Raw genomic sequence first — 26,430 nt, 5'->3', positions numbered from 1 at the left:
ACTGGACTTCGTAATTCCTCTGTGTTTCATTTTAACAATTAGTAGAGCCTTAGTCCAGAGGGACTGAAGCCTAGGTCTGAAGAAGATGCACTAACAAGTTACTGAAGACTGCTGGGGTGTGCAAGAGGTGAATTAAAAGTACACTTTTATCTTGTGGTTGTGGGTTTTTCCAAGTGGTTGTACTGTATGCACTGTGTGTTGCTGAGAATGTTGTTTCCTGTGCAATCACCTTTCCCCACAGCTCTCCTGGTTTCTCGCCGTTGCCCTGAGAAGGGTTTGGGTCAGGTGGTGCTCCTGCCTGGAGGGCTGCAGTGCTCCGGCCCAGTCCCCCCGTGCACAGCCCAAGGGGAGGGACATCCCCTCTCTTGAAGAACTTCAGCTCTGCCCTTTTCATGCTGTTTCTTCTGCCATAAGCATATTCATCAGGAACTTCTCAGAGAGGGGAATGCCGAAGCTTGTTTGCTGCGTCAGAGGAAGCAGCGTGTAAGAGGAAAGCTGCCTCTGATGTGTGTGTGGTGCCTTTGGCGAGCAGCCTGAACCTGGTGCTGTGGGCTGAGGTGAACCTCTATGAGCCAGCTGCCACCTGGAAGGTCATGACTGCAGCTGAAGGATACTCATGAATGAATATGGCTTTTCTTCCATCAGCTGCTGGCTAACAAGCACAAAGAAATGCTGATTTGAGTCAAAGTGAAATAAAGCGAGCAAATGTGCCATAAGGAAAAATGGGACAATAGTCCAAGGCTTCTGAATAAATACAGTTATCTGCATCACCAATGGAGATCTTGTGTGTGAATGGCTGAGGCAAAGGGTGAGAGCGATAAGAAATACCGGAAGGCTCAGGCTTCCCCTTTTCATATTGCGTTATGTGCCAAAATCTGTAGCTCCTGTTTCTCTGGTTGACTTTTTTTGTCTTCCATCATTGTTGCAGCTGGCAGTGCTCTGGAAGTTGCTGCATGGGGACAGGGCATTTCAACATGTTTTTATAAATAAATGTTTCAAGATGGACATTTACAGTCACAGAAATGGCTAAGTAAAACCAGCACCCTCTTCTTCAGCAGAGCAGCCCCAAGTGCATATTCAGAAATAAATTTGCTTTGTATAGTGACCCAAAGAAGTAGCTGCAACCACAAACACTGTGCAACTGTCAGTGAATGAAGTGCAGCCTTGTCTTTATTGTGCTCTGTCAACAGAATTTAGCAGTGTTTTCTGATTGACACTCTCAATTACTTGCAGTATTGCACAGGCCAGAGAGCCTGCAGCTTGACATTTAGCACGCAGGCTGGCTGTGGGAGGCTGGCACTGGGGAAATGCGTTGCTCTCGATGAGCGAAGTGAACCAATGAGTGCTCAAGATAGGTCAAACTTGGTGCTTTTCAGTTCCATTGGTAGTAATTTTCAAGACAGAACTGATTGCAATTTTAGAAGGTATATTCTGGGGTTTTTTTTTCTCTTTAAATGCTGTTAGATCCAATTACTAGTGGTTATTAAGAAAAATGGCCATGAATAGAATTAGAATTACTGTGAAGTAGTAGTTTAGAAATCTCACAATATCAACCTTTTTATTAGTTCTGATAACTGAGCTATGGGTCTGATAATAATTGCTGAGGTAGCTCCTCTTTTTATACTGTGTGAAAATAACCCTGAATTGTAGAACATGACAAATATTCTTCCGTAAATGGACAAGAAACTCATTTCTCTTAAGCAAAGGAAGTTGCCAATAGATGGGGAGGGAAGTTCTCTTTGTTCTACAACCCTGTCAGCATCACATCATCTCTTCTGTCAAAAGCCCACTGAGTTAAATTAGTTTGAAGGATTTGTGTGAATTTATGAATTATGTTTTTGATTAATAAAAGGTGTCCTTGCATATAAGTAACATAAAAGGAACATCCATTCTTTTAGATAATCCACCAGCCCAGGTATAAGGAAAGTGCTGAAGAGTCCTGATTTTGTTACAGGTTCACTTCAAATGTATTTGACAGGGTGTTTTTTCTGAACCGTAATACTGTAATAGCGTCCCAGAATTATGTACAAAGCTTGGATGCTGTTGTACTTTTTTACTGCATATTATATTAATTATTGAAAAATATATTGGATTAGGATTTCACAGGATGTTGACAATTCAGTGACACAATCTGAAACTGCTGGCCCAGAGTTCCTGAATGTTAACTTTGTGTGCCACTGTGTAATTTTGAGCTAATTACCTGTATCTAATTTGTGATGCTTTAGCTTATGCTGAGCAACACTTCTACCTACCAAATAGACATGTTGATTTCCATAAATATAAATTGACTAAAGAAGTATTGGAAGTAAACAGCAACTGGATTCAGCCTGCACTCCCTCTCTTTCAGTCATATAAGGTGTTGGTAGGTGGTCTTTTGCCAAGCAACAGAACAGTAAATTAAAAAATTTACAAAGTTCTCTTTCTTTCTTTTCATTTTTTAAACTGTTAAAGCTGAAGTTTATATATCCTCAGTGTGAAAATGACTTATTACCTAGATTGTAGAACCATGGTCTCACTTAGAGAGAAATTTAGGCCATGAAATGGTCTGTAGAAAATCTGAGATTTGATAGTGTAAATGCTAAAGAAATACTGTTAGTGAGGACACTTCAGGTGAATTTCAACTTTAACACAAAATATTTAAGTTTTGATAATTTCAGAAGTCAGACTGCTCAATTCTTGTCAAAAGTCAGTAGATCAATACAAATAATCTTGTATTCTGTAGGCTGTGTGGTTCACTGACAGAGTCCTAAAGAGATTTTTGAAATAGAAAAGTCTTTTTGGCATTAACTGAACCTGGAAGTGCTCACCACTTTGGAAAAACAGGTCATGTAGCAATTTAATGTGCACTCAGGAGTTTGATTCTAGACTCTTGGTCTTTTAAATATTTATTGTGCTAGTCTTAATACATAGAAGCCCAGGGAGTGATGTAGCATTGCAGTAAAAAATGCAGCAAACATATAAATTAGTAAGTACTGAACAGGTCAAGTCCATTTCTGAAAAACAAACTGATCTGCACAGCTGCCTGGACAGGTGCCCTTCAGGAAAAACAGTGGGCTAGCAAAGGGAAAAAAATGCAGCTTCCGTTGCTTTGAACGTTGTCATTTGAGTGTTTCTCTAGTCTTGCTGATGTTCTTGAGTGGAATCTGTTGAAGGAGGAGTGTATTGTTAATCTACAGTAAGAAGACATAAATTGACAATTATATATACAAAAGGCTGGATAACAGCCCAACAGCTTTTATCACTATGTGGTTTGAACATTTCCAAAGTGGAAATTAAAAATAGTAGTCCATCCATACCTAATAGCGCTTTGGACTGATACAATACTATTTTGCATAATATTTGCTAATTAATTTAAAAACATACAGTAGGTATTAAGCATGGATAATAATGCTTTGCCACTTTCTCAAGAATATTTTGGATATTAATTATGTTCTCAAAGCCACACTGCAGCTAGTAAGTACTAAGCATTATAATTGTGAATTGGGTTCATTTAATATGTAAAACTGCTGGAGTTGCATAAGTCTTTAAACACATTATGAATATTTCAGCAATGTTCATGCCTGATGTACCCTGAATCAACAGTAATTTCAAAACATGTTTATATGTACAGTGTATAGACTGCAATTTATCATGTCTCTTGCTGGGGAGGAGGAGAACTTGAACTGACCTGAGACCTCTTGGCAGATCTTCTGAGCTTTAGCTTTTCACTGAGATTCCTCTCAGCCTTATTTTCATACGCAACTCCTTTTTTCTTGCCGTAAGGTAAACTGTAAATGTAAATGATCATAGCAAAACACTGCATTTTACATTAAATTTTGATTCTTTCTCTCATTTTTTTATGTCTCAGTAGACTTCAGTGGGATGTCAGAATATCAATAAATGGGTTTTTGGAGAGTAAGGCTCTGTGACTCCAAAGAAGTGTTAGTCATCCATCAAAAAGCTTCTCTGAAGCAGTAATTTGAATTTATAACATGGAAAATAATTTGAAAATTATTTTATATGTATAAAGCCAGAACACAATGGTAGCTGGGAACCTTATAAAAACAAGCTGTACTGTCAGGTGTATATAAGCAGGCTACCAACTATTCATATTGCCAAGAGGTGAAAGAATTTCTTTTATAAACTCAATCTTAGCAACAGGAAATGTCAGAAGGTGTGAAAAGTCTGAGCTTTTAGTCAATCAAAATATGACTTTGAGTTATAACCTTGTCACGTGGCTAAGAAAAAAGGAAAATCTAATCATAGACCATGTCAGGTAATGAATTACCACCATTATATTGCTGAACTCTCATCCAGAATACCTTCTCAGTAGTCAGCCTTATTTCAGAGAGATGAATTCTCACTGGAGCAGGTGTGGGCAAAGGGGAATTAACATAACCAACACATGGCAATTCTACCTAGAGACAGGAACCGAAGATCCTAGTTAAGTGAGTGCTGGGAACCCTTCCATCCGGCAGGGCTGCTGGTAGCCTGGGGTGCATAGGGAGATCTTTGCCGGCAGATCAAGGGAGGTGATCCTGCCCATATTCTTGCCCTCAGTGAGGCCACATCCAGAGTGCTGTGTCCAGTTGTGGGCTCCTCGGTGCAAGAGAGACAATCAGCTACTGGAGAGGGTCCAGGAAATGCCTACAAAGATGATGAGGGGTCTGGAGCATCTCTCTTATGAGGAGAGACTGAGGGAGCTGGGTCTCTTTAGGCTTGAGACGCCTGAGAGGGGGATCTCATCAGTCCATATAAATATCTCAAAGTTGGGTGCCAAGAGGATGGTGACAGACTCTTTTCAGCAGTGCCCAGCAACAGGACAAGGAGTAATGGCCATAAAGGAAAACACAAGAATTTTCACTTCAACACAATGCAGAACTTCTTTACATTGAGTATGGCAGAGCACTGGAACAGGCTCCCCAGGGAGGTCGTGGAGTCTCCCTCTCTGGAGACATTCTAAACTTACCTGGTCAAATTCCTGTGTCACCTGCTCCAGGTGACCCTGCACTTGGGGGAGTGGTTGGACTAGATGATCTCCTAGGAAGGGACTAGAACTGCTTTCCAACCCTCCCTTCCATTCCGTGATTCTGTGGTATCCTGGAAATAACTGCAGAGTGCGAGTGGAGTCGGTCCAACCACCATTACAAGAAGTAAAATGAAATGTTACTTTTAAATTAAAAGGATATTAATTGGCTATAAAAAAGAATTTGTTGAGCAGTCTATCAGGTGATGTTCTGGACTTGATTTTTAGTAGGATTTGTGGGAAAAGTATGGAGAAACAGCTTGTATTCTCTCATGACCCCTAATTGCAAAGATGAGAGTTCATCAACAAAGATCCACTTCACTCGTATGTTCCTTCCTATAAAAGACCACTTAAGACACTGACTTACAAAACTAGAAAAAGGTGTTGAGACAGATTATTTGGTGACCCTCTTGCCCTAAAAGTGAAATGGATACAGTGTGCTCATTTTTGAGTTTTTGCCATATTACAGAATCAGTAAGGAAAAGGTACATGTTCATTAAACTTCATCTAGAGCAGTGTCTAGCATATCAGTTTCTATGGCAGACCCTTTATATTGCTGTGAAACTTGGAAAATTCAAAAGGTACAAGTTAAAGCAGGCCCTTGACTTAATCCCTGGTATTTGTTGAGACCTAATAAATAAAATGCTGTTTTGTTCACTTTTCATTATAAAAGATGCTGCTGAAGGAAATAATGATAAAATCATTTTGATACAATCATTTCAAGAACCAACCTGCCTCTGATATTGCTTAGAATCTTCGGTCCTTAATACCTTAGTGGAAACTTGGACAATATATCGATTGTCAGAACAATCATTCCTCTGAGACTCTAATCCATCTGAACCAATCTGGACTTGCTGTACCCAGCTGCCAGCTCCCCGTATGAGTTCAGATCAGATGGGTCATGAAGGTGGTCAGCTATCACCCATGGATACGGTGATATATGACTGGTATGCAGAACTTTATCCTGGCTGTTAGTAATCCTCCCTTTCCAAATACTACCTTTAGTTCCACGCCTGAATCACAGTCTTGTGACCATGGATGAAGGCTACCCAGTACCTTGTAGGTTTATGGTGCTTTGCTGTCAAGAGCACCCAGCAAAAACCCTCCATTGTTAACTCTTCAGTGACCACACATGTAGAGGTTCCCAGCAGATGCAGGGGATACATTTGTGTTCCCCAGTACAGCCTCAGCATTTGGGCGAACAAAGGCACCCTCTTTTGGGCCAGAGGACTGTGATGGTCCCTAGTCTTTGTGAAATGTGCCTCACACCCTCCCTGATCCCCAGTGCTGTGACTATCTCACTCCATGTTCCTACAGCTTGTGCAGCAGTTTGTTCAGTGTTACTTCTCTTCACTTACTTCCTTTTTTTGTTTTCTTTTTTTTTTTTTTTGCCTCTCGCAGATGGACAAAAGAGGAAGAAGTCATTAAGAAAGAAACTGGACTCTTTAGGAAAGGAGAAGAACAGAGACAAAGGTAAAAGGAGTACATATTCAGTGGTCGGGTCTTAGTTTTGCATATGAGATTTCTTTAGTCTGAAACATACTTTATAAAGTAGGAGAATCAGTTGTTGAGCTAATAAACTGTCTAGGTATTTTTTTTCAAGCTGAGAAATGTTTTATCTTTTCTGTTTGACTTTAGTGTAACTCAGATCTCTTCCACTGAAAGGTTTGGTTTTTTGGTTGGTTTTTTTTTTCCCTGAGAAAAAAAGGAAGACTTAAAGGACTGCATCTTTTCTCCATTGTTCTTTCTCCCCAGTTTCACCATCCAGTGCGAGTGTGGTCTGGTAACATGATCCAGTTCTTCACCTGCATTTGCTCTCTCATCTTTCAGTTTACAAAGCACATAAACCCCGCACTGCCCAAGCGAGTCAGTTGGTTTGCTTTTCTTTCTTTAACCTTAGGAAAATAGACATTGTTTAAAATATATGAATGCTTCAGTACTACTGATCAGTTGGATTTTAATAACCTCCATGTGACATGGATTTACAGATATGGTTGTACTCTTTTGTTTGGAAACTAATCAGCTTTATGGGCTGGGTCCTAATCCAAGACCTGAAGTTGACCTGTAATTCAGAGCCATTTGAACCAAGTCTAAATACTGAAACACTGAAAAGTGTCTGTGAAATTGTATGTAGGTAATTGTGCATCTAATTTTATGTTCATTTCTGGAAAAGAATTTCTCTAAAAATGGTAGTAAAACTCTGTATTGATATCCCAGTTTCACAAACATGCACACAAATGCAGGAAATTGTGACAGGAGACGTGACCTGGTTACTCTGATGTGCTTACTTTTAGTCTAGTTTAGCAGAAGAAGGGAACTTTGAAATTCCACTGAAAAAATTAACATCCCCATTTCAAAGTTACTTTAGATAGTTGTTAAGAAAAAAATATTTTCCTTTTAATTTTTATTTGATGATTTAAAATATGTGATTATTATTTTCTTGATATAACATTGGTTATGGTAAATAATTGTATTAATCTTTCTAAAACTGACTATCCCCTGACACATTGGTTTGATATATCTAGTGGCTTCCTGTGTTGTATTGCAAATATCAATGTTTTCATTTGTAACAAGAATTACTTGATATATGACTTGAGCCCACATGCAGGAGTCATAATGATTTTATAGCCTCTTTTGGGGGAAAATCTTTTTTGTACTGTCCTATTAATGCATTACATTTGGCTACACTGTAATTAGTGATTGTTACTATTTTTTTTTTCTGATGTTTGTACAGTTAGAAGTGCAAAGTAACTTCGTTCTGTGTAAAACCTGCCCTCCTTTCAGTGCATTTGCCAGATATTGATCTTGATAGGGCTTGTGGAGTACTCTTCTGCATCAGAAAAGGATAACCACATCCTGCTTTTTTTTTTTGAAATGATCTGTGTCTCACAAATATTTGATGTACTGAGAGCTTTTATCTTTCCTCCCTTATGGGTAGCATGACTTTGGTAGTCTCTGTTGAAAGTTTCTCTTTAGAAGCTCTTTTGAGAGTTAAAATACATTTTGGGGTTTTTTCCTCACATTTTTCTTTGCTGTAGCAGATTTTAACAATGATAAATCGCTTTGATAATTCACCAAAGACAGAATTTTGCTGTGTCACCCAAACCTGATGGATCTTTGCAGTTGCACTTTCAGAGCTCCACCAATGCTCTTTGGTGCAGTGCCTTGAGAAGCAAGTGTGTCCTTTTGGTGATAGATACAAATCCTTAACCCAAAGTTGGTCTTTATTCCGCTAAATTCTCTGTTGCCAAAGATCTTTCAAACAAGAATTTTCTTACATTGCCTTGCATTCTTCTGTATTTCCTTACAGCCATGTTTTATTTCAGCTGACCTCTGTTTCCAGTAATTACACAGCTGCACTGGTTGAGCAGTTCCAGATAATATTAGTTTCTGCTATTACACTTCTGTTCAGGGATTTTCTTGTGTGTCTACCTTGCATGGTAGCATTTATGCTTCATTCAGTTAGTAGGTTTGGGGATATACTTGATTTTTATTCTGAAGGGTTTTCTGAGTGCATTTTGCCTTTTAGGGCTCACTAGTTTCCACGGTGAAGGTCAGCACTTTGTACTTATTCATCATTGTTTAAATTTATCTACTTCCTGGTTTTCAGCCTTGCTTATACTATCTGGTTAACTATACCAAGCATTTTTAGAAATCACTATGCTGATTCTCTTAATTTTAATTCCTTTTTTCTTATTGTTATTTGAAATTCACGTTTCAAACATATACCCCTCTGCTTTTATCCTTTTTCTTCCATCTCTCACTGTCTTGTTCTGAGTTACAGAGACGTTTTACATGTGCTCTCCACTTATAAAATATTATAGGAGCACCCTCTGAGAAGAAAATACCCCATCACTTCTCAAAGAGTAGAATCTGTATTTCTCTCCTTCCTTTAGGAAAAACTTGGGCTGATCAGTAAGGGTCCAGGAAATTGGAAGGAGTCAGGTTCTGAACAGGTTGTGTTAGCAGGGTGAAAAGAAAGGCGTATTTGCTCTTACTTATTGCCTAACAGCAATTAGGCAAAAATTAGGCAAATGGCAGCATATGGCATCTTACTTGTCAGGTTTTCTGGCAATGGTTGGTTCTGGTGTACTTTTTTTCTGCCCCTCTAAGTTGTTAAAGAGCATCTGTTTCTCAGGTAGTTGCTGAGCAGAGTCTTAGTGCATGACAGAAGAGGGAATGAACAACCAGGATTTCTTGTTTGTGCCATGGAGACCATCACAGTGGTTGACAGGTGGCGGTTTTCCTGTGGGGAAGCAGTAGCACCAGCATCTCCTCCAGCCTCAGGAGTTAGGGGGGACAGTATTTGCCCAGCTTTCAGCTGATGAGTTGGCTCTGGAAAGAAAAATATAAGGCCTTGTGCTGCTGGTCTCCATAAAGATGAGCCTGCTATGCTCACATCAGAATTGAGCCCCACCACATTCCCTGTACAGTGGCCTCTATGTCACCTGAAGGAAGAGTTAACCTCCCTCCACATGCCTTTCACAGCAAGCTTGTTCTGTGAAGAGAGTATCTCCCATTTCTGGCCAGCCGGTCCAAGACAAACACTCCTCACTGTGAACGTGGGTGTGCTAAACAAAGGCTGGGAGCACACGCTTACCCACCCAGGCAGGTCCCCAGTCCTCATGCCTGAAAGGAACGCCTTCCTTCTGTTTATTTTGGGGAGTTTGTGGTGGGTTTTTTTAGTAACTAGTCCAGCTGCACTGTTGTGAAGAGAAGAAAACAACAAGACCAGGCCACAGGACGTCGGAGGGGAATCAGGGAAGCTGATTTCCAGACACTTCATACAGAGGAGATGCAGCTGCCTTAATGCAGACTTCATTTCCATCCCTTCAGCATCACTTTTGTAAACACAGTTGCAGTTGGAAGTGTCATTAATTCCAAACATTTTGAGTTTTCTCTATCCCAGCCTGGGAGCCCCCACATACCCAGACAAGTAACAGCTGAGGGGACCACGTTGTTAGGTCCTGCCCAGAGTATGTGCCACCTGAAATCCCCTTTTGTAAAGACAGACTGCTGGAGGTTAATCCTGACAATCATGCAGCACCATGTGATCGTGTGTGTGGGTCGCAATCAAAGATAACAGGGATGTACCTGGCATAGGAAGCCACAGAGGTGGAAAGAAAGGGCCACCATGCTGGTCACCAGGGATCCACGATGGAGGCCTCACTGCAGCTCTTGCCTGGCAAACCCTCTCCTTTAGCACCAATGTGCACTGAACTGCCCCAGGGTGCAGGTTTCTGGGGTTGCTCTCTCTGGAGAGGTGTCACCTCTCTCCAGTTTGTGCCAAAGACTGTTCTTCCCCCCACCACCCCACCAGATGTCTATACTTAAAAGGCACAACCAAATGGAACTACTCATTTTTGCTAGGACTGTTTGGAGATTTAATAACTTGTATTTTAGGACTCAGTCCAATCTGTGGAGTTTTTGCTGTCTAAACTTCACATTTTATTTAGATGGATCAGTCAACCTGTCTGTTAAGTTAGTTTCAGCAACCTGTCAGACTTATGAAGGCAAATAAAGACACTACAGTAGAATTGAATGCACTTTAAATGAGTTTCATATCTTCATTTTGTCCCTTTTGATATCTGTCAACATCTCATTAAAAGGGGAGAAATTGTAAAAGAAGTGTTTTTTCAATTGTTTTTACATCTCTGAGTGATTCACCAAAGCAGGATATAGCAAAACTTGCTGGATGCAAACAGACTAAACAGGAGAACAGCACTCCACCCAGATATTTAAGCAATATTTTCAGCTTCCATCATTCAAGGGTTTTTGCTTTACCCAGCCTGCTTGTTATTAATGGCCATCGTGACCCGCGATCCTGCTGTCTACATATGTCTCTAAACATTGGCTTTGGCTGCTGACAAACAGTACTCAGGCTGGAGGAGCAGTAACATGTCCATGCTGCTTGGAATAAGACATTCTCAGGATGCTGTGCATGCTGGCGGCTGGATCCTGTTCCCTTATGAATTCAGTGCTAATTCTGACGGCAGCAGAAGCGGAGTCTTTTGTCTGTCCCGTGCCAGTGATCTGGGTGTCTGCATAAGCAGGCCTACTTTTAAAGTACACACAGGCATTCCTGAGAGAGATGCCTCCCAGAAATTACTTGTCCTAGAATACTTTATCAGTAAACCAGCTTTGTTTTGCCTTGGTTTCAGTAAACCCTACAGGTGAATGGAGAGACCTGCTCAGAAATAATAATCACTTGTTATGTGATTGTTTGAGTAACTAAGAATCATCCCTTTTGCTGATGTTTCTGGGTGGAATGTAAATACTTGGCAGGTTCATCTGCGGGGCCTTAGCAGAGCTGCAGTGTGTGCGGGACTTCCTGATAAAAGGCCTTCCTGGTAACTCTGGATTATGCAACTCCAGCAGTAGATGTTTGTTTTTTCTTTAGTTCAAAATTTTTGAAAGTCTCTTTTGTGTTTACTTACCATTCATGCTCAGTAAATTAAGATGTATTTTTTAATGTTTGCCTTTGTTCTCAGTAATTCAGCCTATCGTGGTATCCATGTGCCTTGGCACAGCGTAAGGAGAGAGCTGAAGAAATGAAGTTTGTTTTATTGTGGTTTATCAGAAATTTGCTTTTTTTCCAAGCCTTTTCAGTGCCCTACCATGCTTCTGTAAAAATCTTTGAATCATGCTCTCTAGGCATAAAGAAAGGGTTTTTTAAGCAACATTGTATCATATTTTATATTAAAATCAAGTAAAGTACCAAATAATCTCTTAATTTTTTGTAAAAAAACCCCAGACATACTCCCAGAAAAAAGCATAAGTGATCAGGAGGGCCTTATATCACTCCTTGAAGGTCAGTGAGCTCTGAGTAGTTGAAGTGATTTTCAGCCACAGAACTGATGCTGAGAACATTGTCTTATCTCGAATCTCATGGAGTCACTGCAGGTTTTGGAGAACCTTGAGATGGAAGGAGTTTTGCAGTTTCCATTATGTTATGAGGTTTCTGTTTTCCTTGTTTTCTGCTTCCATCACTGTCCCTTCAGATCTGAAATAACTGATTTCAGTTAGCAAAACAGAGTTACCCTATCTGGCTAGCTGGGGAGATTGACTTAAAGACCCCATTTAAATACCCCTTTAAGAGCATGTTATTCCCCGATCTCTATTCCTGTCATTTAAATAGAGGTGGGACAAACACCTTAGTAAATCTTGGTCACAGGATTTTAGCAGCCCAAAACCAGCATTTACAATGTACTTTAGAAAAAACTCCAAATGCTAAGGAGACTAACCATAGTTAATATTCACTTTATTAGTATTGAAAGACTCATTAGAATCTAGAATATAGACCTCACTGGTTCTTAATAGACTCTTATGTTTTGTGGGATGAAAAGCAGTTTTCACCAGCTGAAACTTCAGAGAAGTCTTTTAAACTTTATTTGGACAGGGTGACATGAGCTGAAGTAAGCTATAACCACGTGGGTCAACATCCTGAATATTATCATTTGATTAGCAAAAAGGAGGATTTCGGATCACTGAAAGTCTCATTTGATCCGGCTGGGAATTTTTCTGTGACATGCTGCTTTTTATTAGAAATGGTGATTTACCACCAAAGAAAGATTTCTTAGGAACTTACCAGTTTCAATCAAAATTTTGTTAAGAAACTGGCCTCAACTGCAAGATTGGCTTTCTGGTAAGAGAAATTATGCACTTCTCCAAAATAGTAAATTTTCTCCTTTGCCAGTAAACACTGAAAACTGGAGTGTATTAAAAGTGCTGCTAGCTAAGGATACGAGTCTACGTTTCCAAGCTGATTGCCCAATCTGCCAGGTTGTTTCACATTTTTACATGATGCTTTCTGCAAAACATCTTTTTAAACTGCCCAGTGTCTTCATTGAATGATCAATTTTTTGTTGAGTTTACAGAGAATAACTAACTTGGTAGCTTTGGCACTCAGTATGTATACAACAGACCAAGGTTTGAGCCACTGCTTTAAGGTACATTTCCTCATACAAGTAAAACCTCTCCAATAGTGGGGATCCCCAGCCTACAGCTATAAAGAGGCAGTTGGTCCTTTTACCTGCATTGTGAGACCAGAGCCTCAAACCCACACATCTTGTGTCTGAGTTAGTGCCGTGCCTCTCCCATCCATGGGGTTGCTAATTACTTCACATGAGTACAGCTTTTCTTTTTTAATGAATCTGAAATGTCAGAAGTGCTAACATTCACTCTAATTACTTGTCCAACAAGGAAGTTTCTGGGATTGAATGTTCCTGAAGAGTGGTGGATAGAACATGCTCCCTGCCACCACAGCCCATGGTGCAAGCACACACACACATTTTGGTGGGAACTTGAGGCTGTAAGCAGTCTGCAGAGGGGGAACTGATTCTCTTAATTTCAACAAATGAGCAAAAAGTTTCTGGGTTTGCCAACTCTTTAATGGAATTACCACTGCCAGCCAGCACCACTACCATCTGTATTTAGTCTGAAATTCAGCCAGTTGGTTTTCATCCAGTTCCACATCTCTGCCAGGCATTGAGAAATCAAGGAAGTGGTTCATGAGGTCCTCTGAGAAGGCCTACATCAGAGCAACCTGGAGTAGAGGCTTATTGTCCTTTCTCTGGCCCACACTGAGTAAGAGCAGTTAAAAACCTGGAATCCCACACCTGAGAGTTTCCAAGGAGGGGCAATGCCTACCTCAAAATACCAGGCTTTACATATTGAAGTCAGGAAAAGGGTCATTTTAATAAAAAATTCTTTTAATGAAGCAGTGCTCAGATCTTGTCTCCTGCTGATCTTGCCCCAGTTGACGTAGGATTAATGGCATCAACACGCTGTTGGGCATCACATGAGCCCAGTACTCCTGCCCTTTCCCAATCTAAAGCATAAGCAGCTCTGAGCCAAACCAGAGAAATACACTGTTTTCAGGATTTAATTTGTCTCAGTGTCTTTTCTCAGGAAATGTTGTAGAAGGACAAATAAAAAAAGGGGTGCTGAGAGTACAACAAAGCACCCAGTTAGACAACCAGAAGGGGACACCTGTTGCATATGTGCATTTCAAATTTGTCATCTTAAATGTTCATTAGTAAGATAATTCAGAACAATCAAAAAATTTAATATTAATACTGTCATAATTTTGTAGACACATGCTGCTTGAGTAGAGGAGGGAAAGGTCTAACTGAACTCCTGGAACTGGCAATCCCTGCATTGCTTGATATCTGTGTGATGATCTTTCTTGTCCTAAATTAAATGCAGATGGTTTTAGATGTCATTCTACTCATAGGTCACCTCCAGAGTTGCTTGATATATGAGGCTCTGCTTCCTGATTTAGTTTTTGTCTGGCCACCAAAGTTAATTTGTGTCTTAACATTTCATGCTTCTAAAGAGCAGGAATGTTTCTACCAAATCAGAGCAACAGACTCTTGTTTGTTTAGTGTGATAGACTAGTAGTGTCCTCATTCAAGATTCTTAAAATACCCTCTTCTTTTCAGTGATACAATTTGGAAGTGTCATCAACGACCTAGTTAGACTTAAAATCCCAGAAGGAATTTTGGCCTTTAATTATTAGCACAATTGTGGCAAAAGAGAAGTATAGTATATAAGAATTTTTCTTTGTGCTTCCTTTTTTTTAATAATTCCTCTTTTGATGCTTAAAAATTTGATTTTAATCTCTGGTGTTTTATTTATTTCTGATACGAGCAGGTCTGAAGCTGGAACCTAGTAGAAGTTGCACTCATTTTCACCAGGGTGAATACCATCAATAGTTACTTTTTTTCATTTCTTTTGAGCACAAACCAGCTCTAGTTGGAAATCTGTCTTACTGGCTTTGCTTCTGCTAATCTCAGATAAGTCTGATTTGAAAATAAATAAGAATTTGATTGTTAGTTGCTGACTGATTCACTGTAAAACATTTTCCTATTTTGTAAAATACTTAAGCATTTTACTTTGAGACCTGTGGCATATGCTGGTTTTGTACATTACAATTATATTGATGTGGGTTGGGATTATGTTCTTTTTGTTAATTGCGACAAACATGTTCTCTTGTGTTTCCATGTGTCCCTGTTTTTTTTATTGTTACAAAGTATTTACAAAGTTATTGTATTGTTTATACTGATATGGCACTATTAAACAGGTTTAATCTTACCAGTATTTAAAAGAGTATAGTTCTTGTATAAATTTAAAACCATATCCTTGATGGCTTAGTCTGAACAGTGAATGTACTTCGAAGGTCTCTGCACAAGTAGATTCATACTCCTCTGAACTGTAGTGAAACCTGTGCATGTGCCAGTACCCCTTGACTCTGGTGCCCTACAGAATTTATGAGAAAGGAGCCTGGTGAAGGGATCTGAAACATTAGAGAGAGAGCTCTGGCACAGTCCAGCAAGGCTCCCCAGTCTCAGGATGGTTACCAGAGCTTCTGATGCCCCTCTGCACCATCTGTGTGTAACCAGAAGTGCCCAACTTAGTTACTTTTGGTGGAAGTTAACATCTTAGTCATCATCTCAAATGATTTTCCAAGATTCTGTGTAGTATATCTTGCATGATGTGACTTGAAACAGGATTCAGATACCATGGGCTACAATTACCTGGCACTGTTGTTATTATTCAGTCTAGTACTTCATTGGAATTTAAAGGGACTTCAGATTTCTTAACAACTTAACAGTTAATTCTTTTTGTACTAAATAAGTATTCAGATGTTTGGTAAATATTAGCATTTTCTTCTTGTTGTTGCAGAATTTATTCCCCAGGCTTTTGGAATGCCTTTGTCTCAAGTGATTGCTAATGACCGGGCCTACAAGCTCAAGCAAGACTCTCAGAGAGAAGAGCAAAAAGATGTTTCAGATTTCGTGGCCTTTCTCTTGCCATTTGGAACTAAAAGACAGAACAAAGAACTTTCAAGCAGTAACTCATCTCTCAGCTCAACCTCAGAAACACCGAATGAATCCACTTCTCCTAACACACCTGAGCCAGCACCACGAGCAAGGAGACGTGTAAGTAGACACATCACAATGGGCTGTGTGACAGTAGGTCCAGAGCTGGACCAGGAAAAACCTCTGTGTGTGGACTGTGGAATATTTTTTTGTTATGTTTGAATAGTGAGGTTTTTTCAGGTGGAAGTCAGCCTCATCAACATCAGTAAACTCTTAACTGTAGTGGGAGTCTTCTTTTGCTGATGCTGGTGGGAAAAGATCATACAGGCTCTGCAGGTCTGTTACAGATCGCAAAGAGGCAGAGAGATTATCTAGAAGTCTTCCTGTTTGCTCCCTTTATCGACCTTCTTCTGGCGAAGTCTTTTAGATTTAACAAATTCCATCTGTCTTCAACCTAATTTTTTCAGCAGGGGAAGACTAAACTTATGTGTTTGATATTTATAGGTATACTTATCTTAATCTAGCTCTAAATTGATAATAAATCTAACTATTAATCCCTTTCCTAATATTAATAAAAATCCTTATGGTCTAACCCTCATCACGTCCTCTGGTAAGTAAGGAGTTGTCAGACTAGATTTGTACCAGGGTCTTTGAAGGATGTTTTTGCATGCATGCTTTGAAGATGCCTGTGACAGCAGAACACAGTGTGGTGGTTTTAGGTTGAATATTAAGCTACATGTAAAATTGACCGTTTTTTAGCATAATTCTGTTCCTCGTAAGTAAATTTTATGCTCTGAACTTTCCAGTTCTACAGTTAGTAATAGCAGTAATTTTTTTTTTCTATTGTTACCATGGAATAGAGGTTCTAGACTTAACTGCTTTTTGGTTTCATTTGCAATGGAGGGACAAAAATTTGCATAATAAAAGACTTTGAATAAAACCACTTTTAAGAAATCTGAGCAAGAATTGAGCTACAAGAACAGACTCTGGAATATAAAAGATTTTCTTAGGAATCTCACCTTTCATACTCAGGATAAAACCTGCTTCATAGAAATTCTCTGTTGGGCTCTTCAAACCAGGGTTTAAGAGGGGTAGATCTGGAGTAAATTGCAAGTTGAGAGAAGGCAGAAAGTGGGTCATGGGGCTCTTTGTTTCTCTAGCTGCCAGCTGAAGTGTCTATATTCTGTCTGCAAATAGCTGAAAACATGATGTTTGCAGTCTTGTATATGCATTAATGCACATCTGTTGGTCTGTGCAAACCATGTAAACAGGCATTTGTGTTTACACAAAAGTGCAAAGTAACTTGACTAAGTGTGATGGGAAACTCATGAACTTTCAGAATTTGGCAGTCAGTGACAAAAAATAAAAATTCACTGTATGCACTCATGGGCTTCAGAACCTTTTTTTATAGGAGGGAAAGATAACTCATGTGTCCAGAGGTGAACCATCTGCTGTTCTTTTCATGAAGTGTGATAAGATTTCTGCATTTGACCAGTGAGCAAGCAGAAGGATCATGGATCCTTTGGTACATCCGTAGAGCTCCATCAGGACCAAGTTCCTAGAAGCTGAGGGAGGGTTTTGCTTGTTTCGGTTTTTTGCATGGCTGGTTTTAGGTTTGGGGTTTTTTTTGTCAATACTGGCATTGCAGCTTTCAGAGTACTGAATTGGAGCCTTTAGTCCATAGCCATGAGGATGCAGTAGGACATGGTTCACCTACAGAGAAGAAAGAGTAGACTAAGCTGGGCAGTGTGACATGAGGGAGCTGGCATTTTCTCTAGGGAATTAACTTAGCTAATGAACTTTATGAGTTGTCAATTATTTAACATTAATATCAACTAATTTCCCATATGTTGTCTGTCTTCATAATTCTGTTTATCAGTACGCTTACTCCTCTCCCCTGAGCTTATTTAGGGGATGGTCAGGAAGCCTGCACTTATCTTTTATCTCTTGAGCACCACTGCACTGTCTCTTCTCCACTGTTCCTCAGCAGTCAGGTAGGTCTGTCTGAGCCCAGACTAATAGCTCTGGCTGAGTTTGATCAGCTGGATCGGTGGAGTATGTTGGTAATGCTTTCCTGTGCACTTTGTAGAATCAGAGCTGGCCTGGACTTGGTATTGCCAAGCAGTGACTTCAGTCACTGAACTCAAGGTCACTCTTCCTAAAGCCAGTTAGTGCTCAGTGTGCCAGTTAATCCACAACTTTGATAAAATGCCCAAGGACAACGTCGAACTGACTGTATTTGCATCTATTTTAGGGATCTGAATCCGACTTAAGTGACTCTGATAATGATTCATGAGGTGAGGATGCTTTGCAGACAGGAAAGGACCAGTAAAGGCAGGGTATAAAGGAGGGCACCTGTCACACAGGGGCTGCAGTGGTGAGGATGGTGTTAGGATTTTCAGTGTCAATCGATTCATTTGATGTTTGGAATGCCAAACTCTTAAATAAAACAAAATCAAAAAACCATTCAGTTGGAATTTTACACACATGGATCATAGCCAGAGGTTCTTGTTTGGTTTGGAGGGTTTCTTTGTTTGTTTGTTTTGTTTCCTGTTGGCAGGAAATGGCAAAGGGAATCAAGCAGAGAGACATCAGAAATAAAGGTCAAAAGTTGCATTCTGAAGGATCTAGTAATTATTTACAGTAATGTGGGTAAAAAACAAAAATCTAAAAAACTTCACTGTATTTCATTTATACATCTATCATGAGTTACAAGAAACAGAACTATAGCTGGTAAGTTAAATGGGGTTTTTTTTAAAGATATTATGAACTAGAAATTTATCAATGAATTTGAAATTTCGGTGGACTTTTTGTGAGTTTTGCCTATGAGTTGGAAATCTTCATGAAGTTCAGTTGGCTAGGTTGATGGAACAAAATACTTCTGGAGCTTGAAATTCCCTTGAAGGCAATTGAACAGTTCTCATTTAATAGATATAGAGCTTTGACTAGCAGTCTGTAAATTACCTGTCAGCAGAACAGTGTGCTTTTAACAGACTATAGTCATCAGCAAAGTTTTGAGTAGGAATTTACATTTTCTTTATTATTTCTTATGATGACACACTGCATACCTGTACAGTACATTTTATGGTAAAATTTATTCTTTGTTTGAGAAAGAAAGAAAAAAAATTGTTTACAACAGATATTTTTAATAGGAATAAAACCTGAAGTTTTTCTTTCTGTTTTATTATTATTTGTAAGCCTACATGTCCCCTAGTATGTTTTCACCTCATAAGCTCAAGAACAATTGAGAGAAATTATAATTTTGAAGTGACAATAATCTTGTGGTTTGAAAAAAAAGTCCTGTTTTTCAAGTGTGAACACTGAAACATGCCATAAACCTCCTGCTGCTTGTGCTGCTTTATATTTTACAGACTGCTTGAACTTCTGCACCTTGCTGTAATCCAAACCTGGCTTTCAAAGCTTTCATTGGAATTTTAATTTTAAAATATTAAGATAAGTGAAGTAGAAATATTTAAAAAATATTACCCCTCAACTTCTCAGGTGTATCTTTATTCTGTGATAATGTGGGGTTATTTCAAACTCCATAGCTGTATGTATTTCTGATATTAACTGTTAACTGTATGTGCTGTATGGTTGTAAATCATTTTGCCTAAGTTTCACTGATACAATGGTCCAAGCTACAGAAGAAGTAGTCAATAAGATTTAAAAATACCTGTATATCTCCAGGCACATGGATAGGGTACTGCTGAGGTGCACTCAGAGACCGTGATTCATCCTTGCCCTGCAGTATGTGCAGGCTTTCAACAGTAAAAAGATGGAGTAAGTGAGTGGAAAGCTTTTAGTTTTTTCAATATTTTAATTCCTTGTAATGTGATAAGAATAACATTGGTACCATTGTGATTTTTCCATCCATTGCACTGGTATTATAACTTCATTAATTTATAAAAATGTTGTAGCAAATTGTATTTTTTATATTAGTTTGTATAAAATGCAGGTAGGCAAAAGTCTTTGTTGGATGTCCTGTGATGCTGAGATTTCTGCAGCCCTACTGATTATTTGTGTGTGTGTATTTCACAGGGTGCGATGTCTGTGGACTCTATTACAGACCTTGATGACAATCAGTCAAGATTGTTGGAGGCTCTCCAGCTCTCTTTGCCAGCAGAAGCCCAGAGCAAGAAAGAAAAGGCAAGAGATAAGAAACTAAGCCTGAACCCTATTTACAGGCAGGTTCCCCGGCTTGTAGATAGTTGCTGCCAGCACTTGGAAAAGCACGGTAAGAATATTTTGTTTTCCCAGGAGCGGCAGATATATTTTTACTATAATATAAATAAATGCCTATTTTGAGAAGCAAGTACATGCTTCCATTTTCAAGAACATCTTTGAAAACTAGACATTTTCCCTCCTGTTTTGCCTCTTGCTAAAAATACTCTCTGACAAGTAATTACTTACATGATAACTTCCCAAACTAAAGATCTATGCTAAAAGCTTATAAACTGGCCCATAGAGCACAGGGATAGAGGCTTTTCTTGGAGGTCACTCATCTTGTACTGGGGTGCTCAGCTCTGCAGAAATGGCTCTTCACACCCCACAGGTTTACCTGTACCTTCAGAGTGAAAAGTCTAAAATGTGCCAGTCAGTCTGGAGTCATTCTTCACAACCAGTGGATCTTAAGGTGTGAGAGCTAAATGAACTATTTATACTGTAGTGCAAGACTTTTGATATTTGAAGATGGAGGCTCAGAATAAGAAAGAATTCCATGCTAAATATATATTAAGCTCCAAGAAGCCTCTTCCTATTCATTGCAAGGCTTGAAGGCTGAATACTCAGTTTGTCTCTGGCTTGATTCCTCCTGACCAGCCTCAGGCTCAGGCCTGCTCTCTCCGAAGGAAATTACAGACTCCTGCCAGTATTCTTCTCATGTGTTCATGATTTTCCAGACACAAACCTCCCACAGCTTTACATAATGCAGAAACAATAGTCAATCTAGGTATCTGCTCACCATTTCTGCCAATGTATCTTAGTCTTGTAAAGTTTGTTAATGATAATTGAAATAACTTGGCCACAGCAAGATAGAGTTATCACATGGCCAGATAATCAACAAACCATAAAATAATGGTGATTGCAACAGCAAATGATGTATTTGATGCTAATTTCACCAGAAAGAAATAATTTACTGACTGAATGAAAGGCTTTTGCAGATGAGGGACTGCAATTCAAACAACAATGCTGAGCTTTCACAATTCATAGTTGAAAACTTACAAATGTATCAAGGAACACGGCAAAAGATAGTCACTGTTAGTCTTTTACAGAGATTAGATACCATGGCTGACAAGTATGGGATGATTAAGTTTGAGATGAATGACTTCCATCCCTTTAAACAAAGGTAGCTGAGTTTGGAGAACATAAAAGTATCTGAGTCAGCCAAAAAAGCCATCCAGCTAAGTATCATTTGGATGCTGTGATTTTATGTCACTTGATCATCTGTGATAAAATTTTTAATCCTCCTTACCCACTGCCATAACAAAGATTCTTTTCGATGTGATGCTCTGTATGAAAATACTTGCCTTACATTGAAGTTTCCCTTTAAGGGAAATTTATGATGGGTTATTGTGCATTGTTTAAGAGTAAACTGTAATATACTACCTTGCAATAATCTGGTATCATCTGGTGCACATTCTTCAATTTAATCTGCTGTCCACAAGACAGTCATTGGAACTGAGAGAAATTAAAGATGGTAGAAGATGGACCCTGTACCAGTATCATTCTAGGCTGTATGATGGACCAAGCTGCTGATTCTGAAAATACTTACTTGTATGCATAAGTCCTTTAGGTTGATTTTTCAGCAACAAATCACCAGCAGTTTCTGATGAATGCTTTAAAGGATAATTTTGAACATTATGTAACAAAAAATGGTTCTGTTTTTAGACATAAAAGTCCTGTCCTTGTTCATCTTCCCTGTTTTCCCTGGGATCATGTCCCAGAGATATAAAGGCCTGACTTTCTGTAGACCTGCAGTGTAGAACAAGCACTGAATGTCTGTGTAGGAATGGGTAACCAGCCTGCAGGCTTTGCCCCATTAGTGTGTCTCCATCTCAGATGATTCCCTGCCAGTGTTCTTGGGTTTACTGAATGATAGCCCATGAATGTAATTTTCTATTAACCAAAGAAAGAAGATTTTAAAAAGGTGTTATGTTGAGACTAAAAACTAAAAAGCAGAATCCTATCTGAATTTCTCTGACAAAGATGTGCAACTCCAAACACTGCTCAGGGTGACACATCTCCAGCAGGCAAGGGTAGCCTAATGGCTGTCAAAAGGCATTTGTTTCACAAGGTAATTTTGCATCTCCTGTATGTCAGTAGAGATGAGAGGTGCAGAGTTGCCCTTTTTAGACCATAAACTTCCAAGCTTATGGGTAGTTTCATCCCTTTTGCAAAAATGTATAACCATGTAAAATTATATTATTTACACAGCTCCTTAAGGCTCTAAAATTTCCACTCACATTGTCATTGCTAAAGACCATGTCACCTCTCAAATTTTTCAGGTCTCGTTAGTCTGCAAGATATGTCCATTCGAGAACCATTTGTTGTATGTGTAGTGGCTTTCTACAGGGTTAAAAGAAGGTTTGAACTGATTTCTTATGAAATAGCAGGCAACACCAATTTCCTAATTAGTTTAAGTCTAAATGACACACTTCTGTACTTTCCCTAAAGTACAACAATGCTTCTTTATAGCTTTCCCTCTGTTTAATAGCTGTTCCTACCTTATAAACTGCACACAACTCCCAGTTAAAGTTCTTCCCTCTCATAGTCTGCCTGAGTGCTCTATCTATGTACCTTTGAAGGAAACTCTCAACTTTGTCTTGACAGGCACTTTAGAACTGGTGAGTAACCCCAAATACCAACTGCTTCCTGTATCCAAAGACACAGCTCAGTGCCCATGTATTTAGTTGTTATACTGCCTGTTCCCTTTGATGTCAGTCCTGAAATTACACCTTCAAACCCTGAGTAGTGCCTCAGTCTCTGCATACCTCTGTTTCTCATAGCAGTGGCACTACCAAAGTGGCATCACCAGAAATGTCACAGAGATGCCATTTTGCAGATTAAGTCTGATCCTTAAAAACCACAGTGGATGGCTTCTTAATCAAAACCAAATATTGCCTCAACATCGTAAGTACAAGTTTGTGGAGAAATATGTTCCTTTTTTTTTTTTATTCTTTTAAGTACACACATAGTCAGAATGCTTTGGTTCAATGCGATTTTCAGGAGAAAATTAAACAATAAAACAGTGCTATGATGTGTTACACTTGCAGGTCTCCAGACAGTAGGAATATTCAGAGTTGGAAGCTCAAAAAAGAGAGTAAGACAGGTGAGTGGATTGGATATGGTATAATACAAATAAATCTGATTCCTTTTGTTGTGATTTCTTCCCCATCTGTAGTATGGTGAAATTTAGGCTTTCTGGGTCAGTGACTTCATTGGTTTTTTGATGGCTCATAACAGACATTTCCAGTATCTTTTACATCTGGTGAAATCCTTGTCAGGTTCTCAGCAGGTTAACAGTCTCTGTATGTTTTGCTCTGCAAAAGTAGCACAGAGTTGGAGATCCAAATAAACTACAGTGAAGAAATTTTCCAAAGGTCACACTGCAGGGAAAAAAAAATCTTGGCTGTTCGTTTCATCTCAGAAACAGCTGAAGCTCCCAAAGTAAACTCAAACTGTAAATCTTTTTTGGAAAACTCACGGTATGAGAAAGCATGCAAGTACAGAACAATTTCCTTGACCCTAAGATTGCTGCTCCTAAATGTTACCTTTCTTTTACCCTTGCTAGACTTCAAGGTCAGAGCAGACCCTTCCAAGTCTTAGTCTCAGCCAAATGATGAAAAAGCAAAGACAGCATACAATTAAGTTCCAGAGACAAAGTCAAGTGCTAGGAAGGTATTACCTCCTAGGTATACCTACCTAGATATTGCACTGTTATTCCCAGAAGCTGGGAATACTTGTTGAATTAGAGCAGTGGAGAACAGTGGATAGTGTTTGCATAAGGAGGGAATAAAAAGTTACAGGAAAATACCCCTCCCAGGAAGTATAAGACAAAAAACACCAAACAGAAAAAAAAACAAAAGAAAGCTTGACTGTATCTGATCCCAGAAGTTATAGTTCTTTGCAAAAAGTTGCAAAAACTTCACAGTGTAATGTTTTATCATTCTGGAAAGTTACCTTGAATGGCTAAACTGAATTGATTTTGGCTGGTAGGACAGTATAGCCTACTGATTTGTAGCTCATTCTCCAGCAGTTCCTATTCCTGAGTAGCTGGTGTAACACCAAGCTAAAAAAACATCTGCAGAGGCAGTTTTCAGATAAACACTGAACTAGATAAAGTATTGAAGTTGCCTCACATTTGCATTGCAAGCTTCAGTGTCAAAACGTATATTATCATTTAGGGGTGAGTACAATTGCATCATATGTCTGGGGAAAAAGCAGAACGCTTCTATCATTTACTTGTAAACTAAGCCTTCCTTTGATCATCAATAACTTTCACCACTTTTATTCTGTTTTCAAAAGGTGAGGAAATCAAGAGATTTGGGTATCTATGTTTTTTATTACATGGACTAATTTATTGAACTAGGTAAATTGATATATTTCATTAAACAACAAGGAAGCATGAGCTTGGCCCTTGTAGTTACAGTAATAAATGCTGTCAACATGAACACATGGGAAAGTCTGGATTCAATTAAAATTCCTCTCATTTTCTGAACCACAGAAAGCCAAACCCAGCACTCAGATTTTGGTGTGCTTTTGCAGCTGTTCATTAGTTTTTCTTGTGTAGAAAGTAAACATATTTTGTTTTCCTTCCTTCCGTAGTTAGAAAATGTCCTGTTTCAACTGTAGTTTGTTGCAGTAAATACATAAATAAGTAAATGCATGTGCCAGTGGGGTTTTTGATTGGTGAGCAGGAAGAGAAAATCCAGAACATGTGCATCTCCTGCAAACCTCCTCCTTCATGTTCACTGGGGTGTAGGACAAAGATTCCTGAGCTCATGTTGACTCAAGGTGGTAGGTCTGGTGCATCAGGATGCCAGGTACCATCGTTGTGCCTGGAACAGATGCTCGAGCAGAGCATTGTTGCCAAGGTTGGGGTGGGCAACTGTCAATACTGGGCCTGATGACATTGTGGAAGCTTCAACCCTGAGAATGAAGAGTGAAATAGCTTGAGCTCTGTTCTCCTATCCCCTGTTCCAGCACAGATGTCCTCATCTCTCATATCATAAGATTCAATGGATGTTGTTGTTCACCAGCTGTATCTTTGAAAAGTCTGAAAGCTTTCCATGTGAATGGAGTCTGAAAGACTTAAAGTTGAAACTTACAGTATAAGGTTTTAACAGCCTTGATAACTGGGCCTGAAATGTGACCACGTCTCACCAAAACTTCTATGATATTTTGCTTCTTATGACATTTCTGTAGGTCTCACAGGATATCAGGTCAGAAGTGCCATATTCAAGACTGTAACAGCAGTTTATGATTTAGACAGCCATTTGGGAAGTCTGAATTCCTGATGCAGTGCTAATCTGTTTCCTCAGCTGCTTTTGAGCAATAAGTGCAGAAACAATCTTCTGGGTTGAGGTAATTTATGGTGCTCCACAGGGATGTTCTGCATTCGTTACTAGTCTGGAGAGTAGAATTAAGCTGGGCATGAAGTCCCCAAGTTGGCACTGGAAAATCCTTGACCATAAATCAAAGAATAATACTAGGTAAAAAACATATTGTGGTCTTCATAGCGTAATTATTCATGATTAGTAATGACTGATACTAATAATGTTAAAAGTAATCTTAATAAATGAGAATGGAGGCTGTGGTTTTTAGTGAATACCTTTCACACTCATTATGAAAGCACATCTCAACTGAAAACACAGGATTTGCACACTGAACACACTGAGGATAGATTTGCATGTGATTGAAGATTTGCCACGAACTACCACAGGTATATAGTTTGCTTGTGACTTAGCTTCTTTCCTCTCTGGTATGTTTGTAATATTCCTGGTGAATAAACGTGATACCTCAGATTTCCTTGTTTATAAGATTTAGCTGTAATCACTCTGTGAGAAGATAAGTGTGATACCGTGGTACCTCATAATGTTAGCAAAGGTACAAATTTTTTCTAGGAAATAGTTTTAAAACGTCTTGACTGTTTTCAAAATGAAAAGTGAATAAAAGGTGAAGCTGTCAGCTTGAGGAAAGTATTCTGCTCTTGATGCTGGAAAATCTGTCCAGAAGGGCAGGCTTTTATCTTTTCATAAAGTATCTTGGATTTGGGAGAGGGTTTTCTTCTGCCTTTGGGAAGTGTGATGCCTTTGAATTATACAGAAGTTGGCTGAGGACCAAGGTGGGGAAAAAAACCCCAGCAATACCTTGTAATGGTATTAGTTTGTGAACTCCATAATGACGATCACTTAATGAGTGTAACTAAATTAGGAAGGCAGAACAAAGTGTGTTGTAGGAAAGCTGTGAAGTCTTAGTGAACCTGTGTGCTTGCTGCCTATCTGAATGACAAGAGAAGTGTGAATTCGGTAGATATTAACATGATCTTATTAATAATATTTTTGTACAAAATCATAAATGTTATGACATGCAATTTTAGTCTTT

At 39.1% G+C, this 26,430-nt stretch overlaps 1 protein-coding gene across 1 annotated transcript in view; it reads left to right on the top strand.

Moving 5' to 3' along the window:
- ARHGAP6 (Rho GTPase activating protein 6) overlaps positions 1-26,430 on the top strand; it is a gene marked incomplete at both ends in the record, with an annotated part of 318,278 nt that overhangs the window by 272,346 nt on the left and 19,502 nt on the right. Inside the window, 4 exons of the mRNA XM_082279330.1 lie at positions 6,407-6,478; positions 15,692-15,948; positions 19,867-20,062; positions 23,100-23,155. Of these exons, the coding sequence (XP_082135456.1) occupies positions 6,407-6,478; positions 15,692-15,948; positions 19,867-20,062; positions 23,100-23,155 (581 nt within the window). The remainder of the gene's footprint in view (positions 1-6,406; positions 6,479-15,691; positions 15,949-19,866; positions 20,063-23,099; positions 23,156-26,430) is intronic.

Source organism: Coloeus monedula, assembly GCF_965178545.1.
Source record: "Coloeus monedula genome assembly, chromosome: 3".
NCBI lineage: Eukaryota > Metazoa > Chordata > Aves > Passeriformes > Corvidae > Coloeus > Coloeus monedula.
Note: the sequence above shows the minus strand (reverse complement) of the source record. Positions and strands in the feature narration are given on the sequence as shown.